We start from the raw sequence: 13555 nt of genomic DNA, 5'->3' as shown, positions 1-13555 counted from the left end.
TTCCTCGCCTTAGAAAAAATCTGTGCCATCATACTCTGTCACCACTCACCACGTTATTGTAAAGGAGACTTCTAAGTTTTCAAGGTAGCTGACAAGTTAGCATGGCACCTGTTTGGTTTTAAGAAAAATTAAGGTAGGGAAAGGAAGGGCAAGAGGTAGGGGTGTCAATTGGACTGGATTTGGTCCAATCTGATCCAGTTCAATGTGAGTCCATTATAAATGGATTAGGTCCAATCCAATCCAATGATTGTTTTGGATCAATTTAGATTGGTCCAATTCAATATTTAGATCATTCAATCTGTTCAAATTCATTTTGATTTAGATTGGTTTCAATCCAAACCTGGTTCATTGACACATATATTCTTATCTTATAGTAAATTATCAATAGATCAAATATTGGCTTAATCCAACCCAATCCAATATAAATTTGTTATGAATGGACAAGGTCCAATCCAATCTTTAATAAATATTTTGGATCAGATTAGTCCAATCCAATATATCTTGTTGGTCTGTCCAATCTGTCTAAATTGATCTTGGACTGGATGGGGTCAAATCCAAAATCAATCCATTGACACCCTTAGCAAGAGGTAAGAAAACGTATAAAAAATTCTTGCTGGTCTGTCCAATCTGTCTAAATTGATCTTGGACTGGATGGGGTCAAATCCAAAATCAATCCATTGACACCCTTAGCAAGAGGTAAGAAAACGTATAAAAAATTTATAAAGGTTTTCCTATCACTACTTTTTCCTTCAAACGAAACACATCTTAGAAAAAATTACCTTCGTGATCGATCTCAGAAGTTATCGCATGGTTTCAGGGACCAAAGTCTGACAGCAACTTTCTTTTGGTTACTTAAATCAAGTTGACAAAAATTTAACTAAACAAAAAGTTTCTGAAAACTTTGACTCAGAAGTTAGTTCCGCTGAAGGTTTTGATACTATTACAAGTACTGAGTACACCCCTTATAATATTAGGTCGCTGTTAATTAGTTGACAAAAATTGCATACATCATCAATTGATGATTGAACATTTTTAAATGTAAAGATTGCCGTTACATTAGAAGGTATGTTTTATATTCACCAAAATAACCCTGAATGAAATCATCCCTATTTTCAATATAAAACTTGTATGTGAAAAAGGTTTATGAGAAAATTTTTATTCCTAAAAAAATTTGCACTGGGTTATTTTGAAAAAACTTAGGAAGTATGTGTTTGATTTCATTTATGTTTATTGAATAATTGTTTGTAATTTATTTTTTGGTAAAACCGAGAAATGCAATAACTGCAATTGCTTATGACAAATAGGTGCCATTAGATGCCACTAGGCACCACATCATCGTAACAGTGACTAAACACATGACCATTTATGGAAGGTTTAAAAAATAACTTCTACAAATAGCTGACATACATAAAAACCAAAATTCACTATTTTACATTTTTTATGCATGCAGAAGAGCAAAATAGAAAAAATGCTAAGATGATACCTATGTGACACTGCCAATAAATTTACTGAATAAACCTAAACAGAACTAAACAACCTCAAAATGACCTGCTCAATCTTATCAATCATTTATGGATCTTGCCCCAGATAGATTTAACTGTCCTAACTTTTTAAGACCTACATGATGAGCACGCCGAGTAAGCACTTCCAATTTTTTTTTACACTCCCATCCAACCAGCATTGAAAAAAATTAAAACCAATTTTTGATTAATTATCATAATATTTTATTAAATGCTCATTGAACTGAACCCAGATTAGTCATAGGAGACGTTTTTAATACATTGTGGCAATCGTGGGATGTGACTGTAACAGATCCCAATTCGTCACTTACAAATTCCATCTCAGGCCGACTTGATGGTGGCTCTGCAGGTTGTGCTACTCCTCCTCTTCCTGTTGTCTTCTTTTTGCACAGCAACTGCGACATCTTCATCTTCATCATCAGCCAAGTTGGTGGAGGCAAAGCCTAACTGCCCAGATAAATGTGGGAACATCACCGTTCCCTACCCATTTGGCTTTGGAGACAACCCAAACTGTTACAGAGAAGGCTTCCGACTATCCTGCAACCACACTTACACCCCTCCCAAATTATTAATTTCCCCATCTGATATAAACGTTTGGGAAGCAACAAACCAAGACTTGTACAATGAGACTGATAGAGTGGTGGAAGTTAAAGAAATATCATTATTAGAAGGCCAACTGCACGTCTGTTCATTCATCGACTACAATTGCAACAACTGCACGTCTGTTCATTCATCGACTACAATTGCAACAACTGCACGTCTGTTCATTCACGGTTATCGGTTGCGACTCTCAAGCCTACATTATGTATCTCAACAAAACTGAAAGTATTCGATGGTATGCAATCCTCCAATACGGCTGTCAAGTGATTTGCTTTGGGAAAGAGAATACGCTGAGTGGGAATTACAGTGGCATGGGTTTCTGCCAAACCACCATCCCCAGGGAACTAAAGAGTGTTAAGAGTGTTCCAAGGAAGTTGGAGATTCTAGAAAGTCATCATTGGATTTCAATCCATGCGCATACTCTTTCATCGCTGACAAGGAGTGGTACAACTCCGTAGCTGATCTCTCGGGCTTTGATTTCTATAGAAGAAACGGAGGAATGGTTCCAACCATACTCAACTGGGCAATAGAGAATCACTCCTGCGAAAACATTACCATGAGAAACTCCACTACTTATGCATGTGGCAACAACACGGACTGTTACAAGTCCCCCAACGGTCTCGGGTATCTCTGCGAATGTTTGAAAGGCTACCGAGGCAACCCTTATCTCCAACATGGATGCCAAGGTACATAATAATATCGATAATTTAATTTCATTCTTCTTCATCAAATTTTCCTCTATCAAAATTCTACCTAAAAAACCGAGTCTTCACAAAATTTTGATTCTAGTCCAATAATTTCTAATAAATGGTTCGCAGATATAAATGAGTGCTTGAATTCAACCATGAATGACTGTTTATCATCGGCGATTTGCACAAACATGCCTGGAGGTTATAACTGCTCTTGCCCACTTGGCACAGAGAGTGACGGAAGAAGAAATAGGCGTGGTTGCATCCCTCTTCCACCTTCAAAGACAAAATATTGGGTAATTCTACTCTCCATAGGTAATATAATTTAAATCCACGACAACATATAATTTCTATTTATTCATTCATCAGCATCAGGATTTCTCCGCAAACTCCGTAGTCAGTTCCATTATTTGTCAAAACCCAAGCGATATGGCTTGACAAGAGAATTTGTGAGGGGTATTTTTAGAATACAAGTGTCGGCCGCATTTTTGGAATTCAAAAGCGTCACATTTTTTGAATGAATTTAAGAGATGTTTGGGAGTACTTAAGTGTTTATTTGGGTTGGAATCTTTTCATCAAGCATTTATTGGTGTTTGGGAAATAAGTTCAAAATAAGTGCTTAATTTAAAAATAAGGGTCTATGTTTTGAGCCCAAATTTCTAGTTTTTTTAGGTGTTTATACAATAACCATTTACTCAATTTTTTTCTTTCAAAATTGTTCCTAGTTGAATTTTAAAATACCACTTATAAAATTATCCAGTTGAATCTTATAAAAATGTTTTTGTAAAGGTGCCTTTATAAAGGTGTTTTCAAAAATTTGACCTGGGGGTTCTAAAAAGTTGGAGTGATGTCTAAAAAGTTGCAGAGGGAAAATCATTAATTCTCATAAAATATAACATTATATGCTATATATAGCCCATATGAACACAGTTTGTATAACAAACAAGGGTAAAATACAAAAACCTCCCCTAAAGTTTCTAACAATCATAAAAGCTCCCCTATAGTTTCTTTTTAATAAATACCTCCCTTTGACTTTTGAGTAATTTGGTAATAGCCCCCTTTCATCACCTTCCCAAACACGAAACATTAGACTAATGCACCATTTTTTCCAAATACCCATTATACCATTTAAAATTATTTTATATATAAAGTTATTGAAATTACTCTGTTTTAATTTGACAAAACCTCCTCTAATGATTATCTTCTAAAGTTTTTGTTGAGTGAAAATAGGGTTATTTAAGTAATTTTGTATGTAAAATAGTTTATAAAAGGGTAGAATGGGTATTTGAAAAAATTTGTGCATTTCCATCTAGGAAGGTGATGGAAGGGAGGATTATGTCAAATTTTTTTAAAATTTTTCAAAAAGAATTATTAAAAGTTGTATATAAATAATTATTAATTATTTAAAAAATAAAAAATATAAAACATTTATCTATTCTTACATGCTTCTATTATTTAACTTTCACTTAGGCTGAGTTTGAAAGGAATACAAATGCAAATATGCAGAGTGAAAACTTTATATTTTACATTATTTTGTATGTTTTTAAGCTTTAATAAATCCCATAGGTCCCATGGTCCCCCGCTGGTACTTTTATAAATAATAGACAACAAAGTCATGCAAACATTTCCTTATTTTTAACGTCACTCCAAACAAGGAATAAAAGAGAGGCTACAAATATGAATAAACGAGTAAAGGAGGGGCAAAGGTACATCCCTCGGTGAAGTATAGAAACTTAACCATAATGGTTGTAGCTGGGGTTATGCTGCTGTTTCATCAGCTCCTACTCCTGTTCTTGCTGTTATAGAGAAGGTTTTCAACTACTCTGCAACCCCAATCCCGTTGCCACGAGTCCTATGAACCCCTTGGTCCACAACAAGTGTGGACCCTCCAATCCCGTCTAGCCATGTCAGTTTAAGAAGCTTGAAGACCAAGGGTCTGTTTGGCATGTCTTTCCGTGCAGTCTTTCGGTTGTTTATAAGTCAGGAAGACTGATTTTTGGTCTATTTCCATTTGGCATGCGGAAGATCTAACCGCCAAAAGATGAGATGCCGAAAAGAAGCGAGAAGCCCATTTTGAACTGATTTCGGGAAGCTCCAAATGAAGCTTCTCGCATCTTTCGCATTTTAATTTTGCACGAAAAGACACACAGAAAGATGCAGGTCTGCCAAACGTGCTTCGGGCTGCTTAGATCTTCATGCAAAAACTCAATGCATCTTTTGCATGTGAGAGCTAATAGAAGATCTTCCCAAAATAACGCGCCAAATGGGCCTCAAATTAGCTGAGATTGCCTCTTAATGTTGGTTCCCTTAGATCGACAACCAGCTATCTTCTTCTTTTTCTTTCACAAATAGGGCTTTTGTTCTTTGAACACAGATTGTACATAGAAAACCTAGAAAACCTTTCCAAACAATGAGAAAAAAACCAAACACACATCTATAATCAGTGAACAAGTGATATGCTTATGTGCTTTATATGAATTAACCAAACGCTAACCTTTATATATCTATGATACAAAGAGGAAAGAGGAGAGCTGAGGGATCCTCTCACCACAGAGCTTACAAGACCTTTAATTTTTCAAAATTTAAAAGGGTAAAGACTTAAACATGCCCTGAGTTTTCATAAATTATTTAAATATATCCTGAATTTTCATAGATTATTTTACTTCAAGCACAAATTCATCAAGAATGTCTTCAATGTCAAAAGCTACGTCACGCACTTGTTCCATCCAGGCCTTCACTCCTTTGTCACTCTCTTGCCTTGAATCAGCTTCCTTTAGAAAGGCACGTATAATGTCTAATTCATTCCTGAGTTCTCTAATATCTTCTTTCACTCCTTTGGGTTGTTTCACTTGTTCTCTGAGGAGAGAATCGACCTTATTGAGACAAAATCTGACAAGAGCCTCCACCATAATCTCTGCTCTCAGATCTAAAGCTTTGATAGCAGTATTGTATAATGTGAAGAAGCTTCAGCTTATGAAGCTCCTACCATTTATTAGTAGTTGAGAGGGAGCATATTCATCACCAATTTCAAGCTTTCACTTTCAGCTTCCATAACCAATAACAATTTTGAATAATTTTACAGTAAGATCCCACTATGTCTGAGGGATGGGTCGATAATGGGTTGGTTTATTGATTGGCCTTCTCTACTAACAGTAGCGTGGAAGGTCGAGGAATCCAAAGCGTGCCCCACTTTGTACTAACATTTGTCATTCTATGGTTTCCTGGTTCCATCCCTTATTCACTATAAAATAATTTTTCATCAGCATTCCTCTAGTAGGAATGGGAATAAGATTCCAATTCTGTCTAATCAAGTAGTTGTAATCGGAATCGTCCATTCAAATTCCTATTCCTACAAACCAAACAGGACCTAACATGCTCAAGCTGAATCTAAGTGGCTGGTTGTCAATGATTGATCCATGGTGTAACAGGGGAATAAAAGGCGGATAAATTTAGATTAAAATAAGCTAGCGGATGGATAAGCTAGTAGAGAGGGGGAGGTGGATTAAAATAGGGGACCGGTGTTTGAGGGTATCAATAAAAATGAAGTTAAGTGATGGTTGTGGATTGTAGGTTGTAAACAAAAGAGAAGCAAAAGGAGGGAAAAGGAAAAAGGAGAAGAAGAGAAGGGGAGAGAAATAGCGGGAGAAAGAGAGATAGAGAGAGAAAAGAAGAAATCATCAAGAATCCAATACCTCGCCACAGTGCCACACTAGAATACCTTCAGTTTCATTTGTTAATCTCCTATTATTAATTGTGCAGTGGTACAATTCATAAACTCTACATGTTTCCTTCACCTAGCCAGTCTTATAAACTCTATGTACGAGAAATGAGAGACAATGCGAGAAATAATATGTGGGTTTGTTTGGTTTTTTTTTGTTGAAAATTTAAAGTATGATGAAGAGTAAAAATGCCCTTTTTATAGCCACAAGTATATTTGTTTAAGTCTATTTAATAAACACAGGGTTATGTTTAAGTTAATTTAGGAAAACTTAGGGTATGTTTAAATCTTTTACCCAAATTAAAACCATCTCAGGTTTTAATTATCCCTTAATAAAATCCATCATTACTCAAATAAAGCCCTCTCAAGCATTAATTGTTTCTAATAAAATTCATTATTACTTTTCATGTCATAGTTGTTTCTAATAAAATCCATTATTACTCTCTCTCTCTATATATTTACATATATATTCGTCCCCCCCAATAGTCAATGCTTGTAACATTTTCCCTTCACTATTATCCTAATTTTCTATTAAATTTCTTTGACTCTCTTATCCTTTATTTTCAGTTTGGAAGGAGTACAAATACAAATTTGTAGAGTGTAAAACCTTATATTTTTTTTTTATTTTGTATGTATTTACACTCTAAAAATTTATATTTATACTCCTTCCAAACTGAGCCTTAGGCTTTCTCTAATAAAGTAGGGATTTGAAATTGATTGATTGAATTAAGTTAAAGGCCAAAACAAAACCAAACCTAAAATAGACCTTAGCCAAGATTCAACGCGATGTCAAAGTACAAAACCCAAATAGGGGTGCAACTTGGGTTGGGAATTTGATAAATTTTCAATGGTCCCTGAATACCACATTCTTGAAATCAGAGCCTAATCCCGATTGGAGTAAAAAGTGATCACCCCTGTCCTAAAATCAGAACCTAACCAAATTTTTACGAAATCCCAGGCATTGCTTGCATTTAATTAGTTGATAGTTTAGTAAAATCAAACACGAACCCCTAAAACAAATATACCTCGCTGAACCTATTTAGCTGATGTGATTTTTAAAGTGAAACCTAATTTGGAAAAGAGAATATAAAAAAAAATGTGTCCAATTTCTACAAGTCTATTCAAATTATCTGCATCAGAAAAGAAATGTATCTGTCGTTATAGATAAATTGAAAAATAAAATAAAAACCAATTTTAGATGGAGCCCATTCACAGAAAAAGGGAGAAGGATCAAACACCACATTAATACCACTAATATCCTAAGAAAAATAGAGAAAACAAGAATAATATAAGATTAGGTGGTGGTGTTTCAAAAAGATTGGATTTGGTTGGGCTTTACTTGAGCAAGAGAGGAACTTATACTAGTAAGGGAGGTAAGAAAGAGAGAGGAAAACATTGTGCTGTAATGGGTCGGGAGTGGATGGTGAGACTAGGGCTGACAATCTTGGCCCTAACCCATTTGACCCACCCACCTTGGAACCCACCCAATCTATTGGTGGGTCAATATGGGTCGAGTAACCCATTAGGGCCAGTACAAAAAGGTTAGGGTGGGTTGGGTCGAGAGTACCCATTAGGGTCAAGATGGGTTGGGTCAAAGTCAACTATACTCGCCAAATCTCAAAAACAAGAAGTTGTAGTGATTCAAACTCATGCCTCCTACAGTAGCAACATCTCATTAAACTTCCAAACCATTATGCCACATTTCATTTTGAGATTGAAGATAAAATAAAATAGATTTTATTAACTTTCGAGTTCACATGCAATTTTATACAAAAGCAATTTCACAAAAGCAATTTTATGAAAAAGACTTATGAAAGCATTTTTATAAAAGTACTTTTACGAAAATAGTTTTACACGAAAGCACTTTTATAGAAGTACTTTTTTGAAAAACTTTTATGAAAGCATAAAAGTATTTTTATGAAAGCATTTTTGCAAAAAATATTTTACAGAAAGTACTTTTACCAAAGTACTTTGACAAAAATAATTTATAAAAGTACTTTTACAAATATAAAAGTACTTTTATAAAAAGTACAGGAAGCCACCATTTTTTAATGGTGGAGATTACAGGAAGCCACCATTTTTTAATCTGTAGCTGCATTTTACCTATAAAAATGAAAACCCACCATTTTTTGCATTGTTTGGGCATCTATTCTATTGTATAGGAAGTAGTCGGGAAGGAAAAGAAATTCTATCTTGAGGTTTCGTACTTCACTTGAATGATTGAATCATTCTATTGATGTTGGTTTATGTTTGTGGCCTTGTGGGTTATTGGGACTTCTATACCCCTCTGTATTGCTCGTATATTTTTTCTTTCTTTTTAAATGCATCTAGGCGCAGTAATATTTGAGCTATTCTCTCATCCACTTGAAATTTCCAATTTCAAGGTTGATGCATATAACTTTAACACTACAAAAGATGGTCCATTTTATATTTTATTTAGCGTTGCAGTTTGCTTGATTCCTTGGAAATGGCTTTTCAAGTAATAAAACTATATGAACACATTTTGTAGAACAAAAAATACTCAAGATGAGAGTGATTCAGGGTCATAAGTGCAAATAACATGCACAACCAAACCCACAAAGAAAAGAATAGTCTACTGGTGACTCAAAAGTTGTTGCCATGAAGGTTTCATGTTGAGAATAGGTTTAGCTAGGCAAGCAATTGAGGGTAAAAACAACAGACTCAAAGGCATCATACAAGCAGTTTTGCAGAATAGATGCTCTAGCCATCATTGCCAAACCTATCTCAACAATGTTTCAATTCATTCAGCAAAGCCATTTTGTTGGTTAGTATGAAGATAGAATTTACAATGAGTAATATACTAGCTGAATGAAAGGGCCCAAGTAAAGGTTGACGCTTTGTACTACCATTAGTTTAACAAATTTTCAACTTGACTTTTTAAATTGAATAAATAGATTAAGCATTTAAGATTTGCTTTTCATTGGGAAAAATCCAAATGAACTTGGGCTCGATTTGGAAAGAGTACAAATGCAAATATGTAGAGCGCAAAATCTTATATTTTGTATTATTTTGTATAGATTTGTACTATATATATTTGTACAATGCAAATACATAAAAAATAATAAAAATATAAGGTTTTGCACTCTATACATTTGCATTTATACTCCTAGGCTCAGTTTGGAAGGAGTACAAATACAAATATGTGCAAACCTTGTATTTTGAATTATTTTGTATATATTTGTACTGTACATATTTGTATTTGTACTCCTTCCAAACTGAACCTTAGTAAAAAAAATCCACAAAAAGAATGTAATATCTCTAACCTTCAATGTTGACATAAAGAAGAGGGTCCCTAAACATTGAAGTACAATATCCCAAGTGGACAAGTAAAAGAGAATGGAAAGCTATGACTCATGCCAAGAGGGCTTGAACTACAAATAGAGAAATTATTTGAAACTAGTAGCTATTTCTTAGAAAGCACAAAAGATGTCATATGATGGCTAGGATGGCCTAACCATTTCTGCCAAATAGTAATGCCAACACATTTTCTAACCATAGTGGAAGCAAGATTCAATGGCTTACAGTTGATATAAACCTCATTTACGAGGACCTAATTCTCTCTATCACATTGTAACTATAGGGTGTGAAGTAAATGACCATCTCAATAAGTGAATGCGAATGACATAGGCACCCTTCCAAAGTAACTTAGGACCTAATTCTCATAAAATATAACATTATATGCTAATAAATAAATTCATAGGCCCCACTGTGAGAGGTGCAGGACTCATGCATTTTATTATTGGCATGGAAAATTATCACCAATAGCTCATTGAACAACCATCACATTCAGTTAATCCTTCCTCCTTCCAAACACTCTGCTAAATAAAGTCATTTTGAGTTTATTTCATCTCATTCAACAAAAAGGTAGGAAACAAATTTAGTCAGTAAAACCAAAAATGCCCTAGGTAGATAACACTATACTTTTCTGTTATTATTTTAAATGTGAGGAGTGTTAGGATGTAGAGAATATAATTAATTGTTTTCACATGCCTTTCTTATGAAACAAGAAGAAAGTATAAACTACCCACATGCAATAGAAATATAAACAACAAATATTCTGTGATTGATCTAGTGAATAATATCCCTATTTAAATAGTTGATGTGTAATGAGGGTGTTGCACTTGTTAAAATGCTTTTTGTTGGAGGTAGATGCCTTCCTTTTGGAATCTTATGACTTTTGCACCATTTACAAAGGATTCTTAAGTTGTTTTCTCCCAATTCTCTTGATTACCTCTTTTTCTTAGCAGAACTACTCTAATCTATGATGTTGTATCAGCACTTTTCTTACTAGTTCTTTTTAATGATCTAATTGTAATATAAGCATTTATGAATGAAATTTGCTTTTTAGGCTTTATGTAGCAAGGGTCTTCAAGAAAAAGTTGCCTCTTGATATTGCCTTTATAAATTATAGAACCACTTAAGCATTAATAAACAAGATTCTTAGCTCACCACTCTATATCTGCACACATACATGACGCGTGCCTGATCAAAGACTTAAACAAAATTAACACATGGGATTTGCTGCATTAAAATCTTCTATTTGTTGGTTTCCTCTTAGTTATTATGTTATTCTTAACCAATTATCTTCCATGGATCATGCAGGTGTATGTTTAGGTATGGTGTTACTTCTATCCAGTTATTGGTTGTACCATGTTTTGAAGAAAAAACAAATAAAGAAACGAAAAGAAAATTTTTATAAAAGAAATGGTGGTTTGCTATTGAAACAACAAATTTCATCAAAAGAAGGCAATGTTGAGAAAATAAAAGTTTTTACAGCGGATGAATTAGCAAAGGCAACTGATCAATATAATGAAAATCGAATTCTTGGTCAAGGGGGACAAGGTACAGTTTATAAAGGTATGCTATCAGATGGAGGAATTGTGGCAATCAAGAAATCCAAGATGGAGGATGAAAGTCAACTTGAACAATTCATCAATGAGGTTGTCATACTTTCTCAAATCAACCATAGGAATGTGGTTAAATTGTTGGGTTGTTGTTTAGAGACAGAAATTCCTCTATTAGTTTATGAATTCATCATTGGTGGAACTCTTTTCTACAATATTCATTATCAAAATGAGGATTTCTTATTAACATGGGACAATCGCTTAAGAATTGCCACAGAAGTTTCAGGAGCAATTGCTTACTTACATTCAGCAGTTTCAATACCAATTTACCACAGAGACATAAAATCTTCAAACATCCTCTTAGATGACAAAGGTAAGGCTAAGGTGTCTGATTTTCGGACTTCAAGATCAATTGCAATTGATAAGACTCACTTAACCACTATGGTACAAGGGACCTTTGGATATTTGGATCCTGAATATTTTCAATCAAGTCAACTCACGGACAAAAGTGATGTTTATAGCTTTGGGGTTGTTCTTGTGAAGCTCCTAACAGGGGAGAAGCCAATTTCTTTTACTAGACCATTAGAAGGGAGAAACATTGTGACTTATTTTATTTCTGCAATAATGGAGAACCATCTTTTTGAAATTCTCGATGCTCAAGTCTTAAAAGATGGTAGAGAGTATGAACTCCAAAAGGTTGCCAACATTGCAGAAAGATGCTTGAGCTTAAATGGAAAGGAAAGGCCAACAATGAAAGAAGTTGCATTGGAGCTCGAGGGATTGAGGAGGTCCGAAGGATATTCTCATGTTGAACGAAAAATTCATGAGGTGGAATGCATCATAGATAAACCAATAGGCCTTTGGGATACAGGTTCAACTTCAACAGGATGCAAGAGTATGGAGAACAGTTTCAAAACACAAGTTGATGAGCAACCACTACTGCATAATCCATCCCTGTAGTCATCTTTAATAAGATATAGATATTAAAGATATTCAACTTCAGTTGTTGTATTCTAAAGAGTATTGCATTTGTGTTGTATGTCCTCTCTCTACTTATCTATACCCATATGTCCTTATTGTTTCACCATAGATGTGTTTTATACCACTTAGTTGTATGATCCATATTTTACTCTTGATATATTTGAGATATGAATAGTTTCTTAAAAGAATAATCTTTTAGCAATTAATTCGCACATCCAAGCTAATGGATTTCTAGTTGGTTAAAGTTGACTATTAGCATTCTTTTCCTAATATATTATTCACTAGGTATGTGTAATTTGCAAATAAACTTTAGGGGGGCATAGAAGGAATAAGATGAATTAGGGGGTTATATGTGAAAAGAAAACGGAGGAAGTAGATCTCTCTCTGATCATTTTACACCACTCCAAATACAGAGACTTTGGATCCAAACCATGGAACTGCAACCTATTTGTGGTATGGCCAGGCAGACCACATGTAAACCCCTGATTCCTCGTTCATATGTACAATCTATATATATAAATTGGTCCTTCCATGTCAAGAGCCCTCTCATTGCTTCAAACCCCCCTTTCTAGTTTTATGTTTTTTTGAATTTTTTATTTTTTTAGTTCCACATAATTATCCATTAAACCAATAAGGAAATCAAATATGCTTAACTATTTCTAATAACCATAAAGAAAGAGGGATTTGTTTTTCTAATGTTTAGCTAACTGGCACCACTTCCCCCTAAATTGTCTCTAATTCCTATTTATCTCCTAAATTATCTCTAACTCCTATTTATCTCATAAATTATCTCTAATTTAGTAGAGAGGTTCTCTCCTAAACTATCTCTAATTTCGATTTATCCTCTCCCCCACTGTTTATCTATATCTATCTAAAGAAAGTTTCACTTAAAAAAATTCAGAACTATTTAAATAATATTCATATTATTGATAATTCTATATTTTTACAAAATTCACCATGAAATTATGTAGTAACAATATAAATAATAATTTTATGAACTATTCAATTTAAATATTATTCAAATAATAACAATTTAACATTAAAAAATAAAACATTATTTAAATATTTCAATACCTAAAAATCTCAAATAAAAAATATTAAAAATAGCTAAATAATATAACAAAATATTTAATATTACATAATAACATTAAAATAAATAAAATTCAAATAACAAAATTTTTT

At 33.9% G+C, this 13555-nt stretch overlaps 1 protein-coding gene across 1 annotated transcript; it reads left to right on the top strand.

Annotated features, from left to right (window-relative positions):
* Positions 1 to 1854: 1854 nt before the first annotated feature.
* On the top strand, positions 1855 to 12352 carry LOC148872173 (wall-associated receptor kinase 5-like). The gene is made up of 5 exons (XM_088970096.1): positions 1855 to 2293; positions 2403 to 2473; positions 2512 to 2806; positions 2939 to 3124; positions 11151 to 12352. Exons 1-5 carry the CDS (start codon positions 1855 to 1857, stop codon positions 12350 to 12352), a joined length of 2193 nt encoding a protein of 730 aa, XP_088826222.1.
* Positions 12353 to 13555: the final 1203 nt, after the last annotated feature.

This window comes from Nelumbo lutea, chromosome 2 (genome assembly GCF_056320005.1).
Source record: "Nelumbo lutea isolate HS-2025 chromosome 2, American lotus-T2T, whole genome shotgun sequence".
Taxonomy (NCBI): Eukaryota; Viridiplantae; Streptophyta; class Magnoliopsida; order Proteales; family Nelumbonaceae; genus Nelumbo; species Nelumbo lutea.
This window is presented reverse-complemented; position numbering and strand designations above follow the sequence as displayed.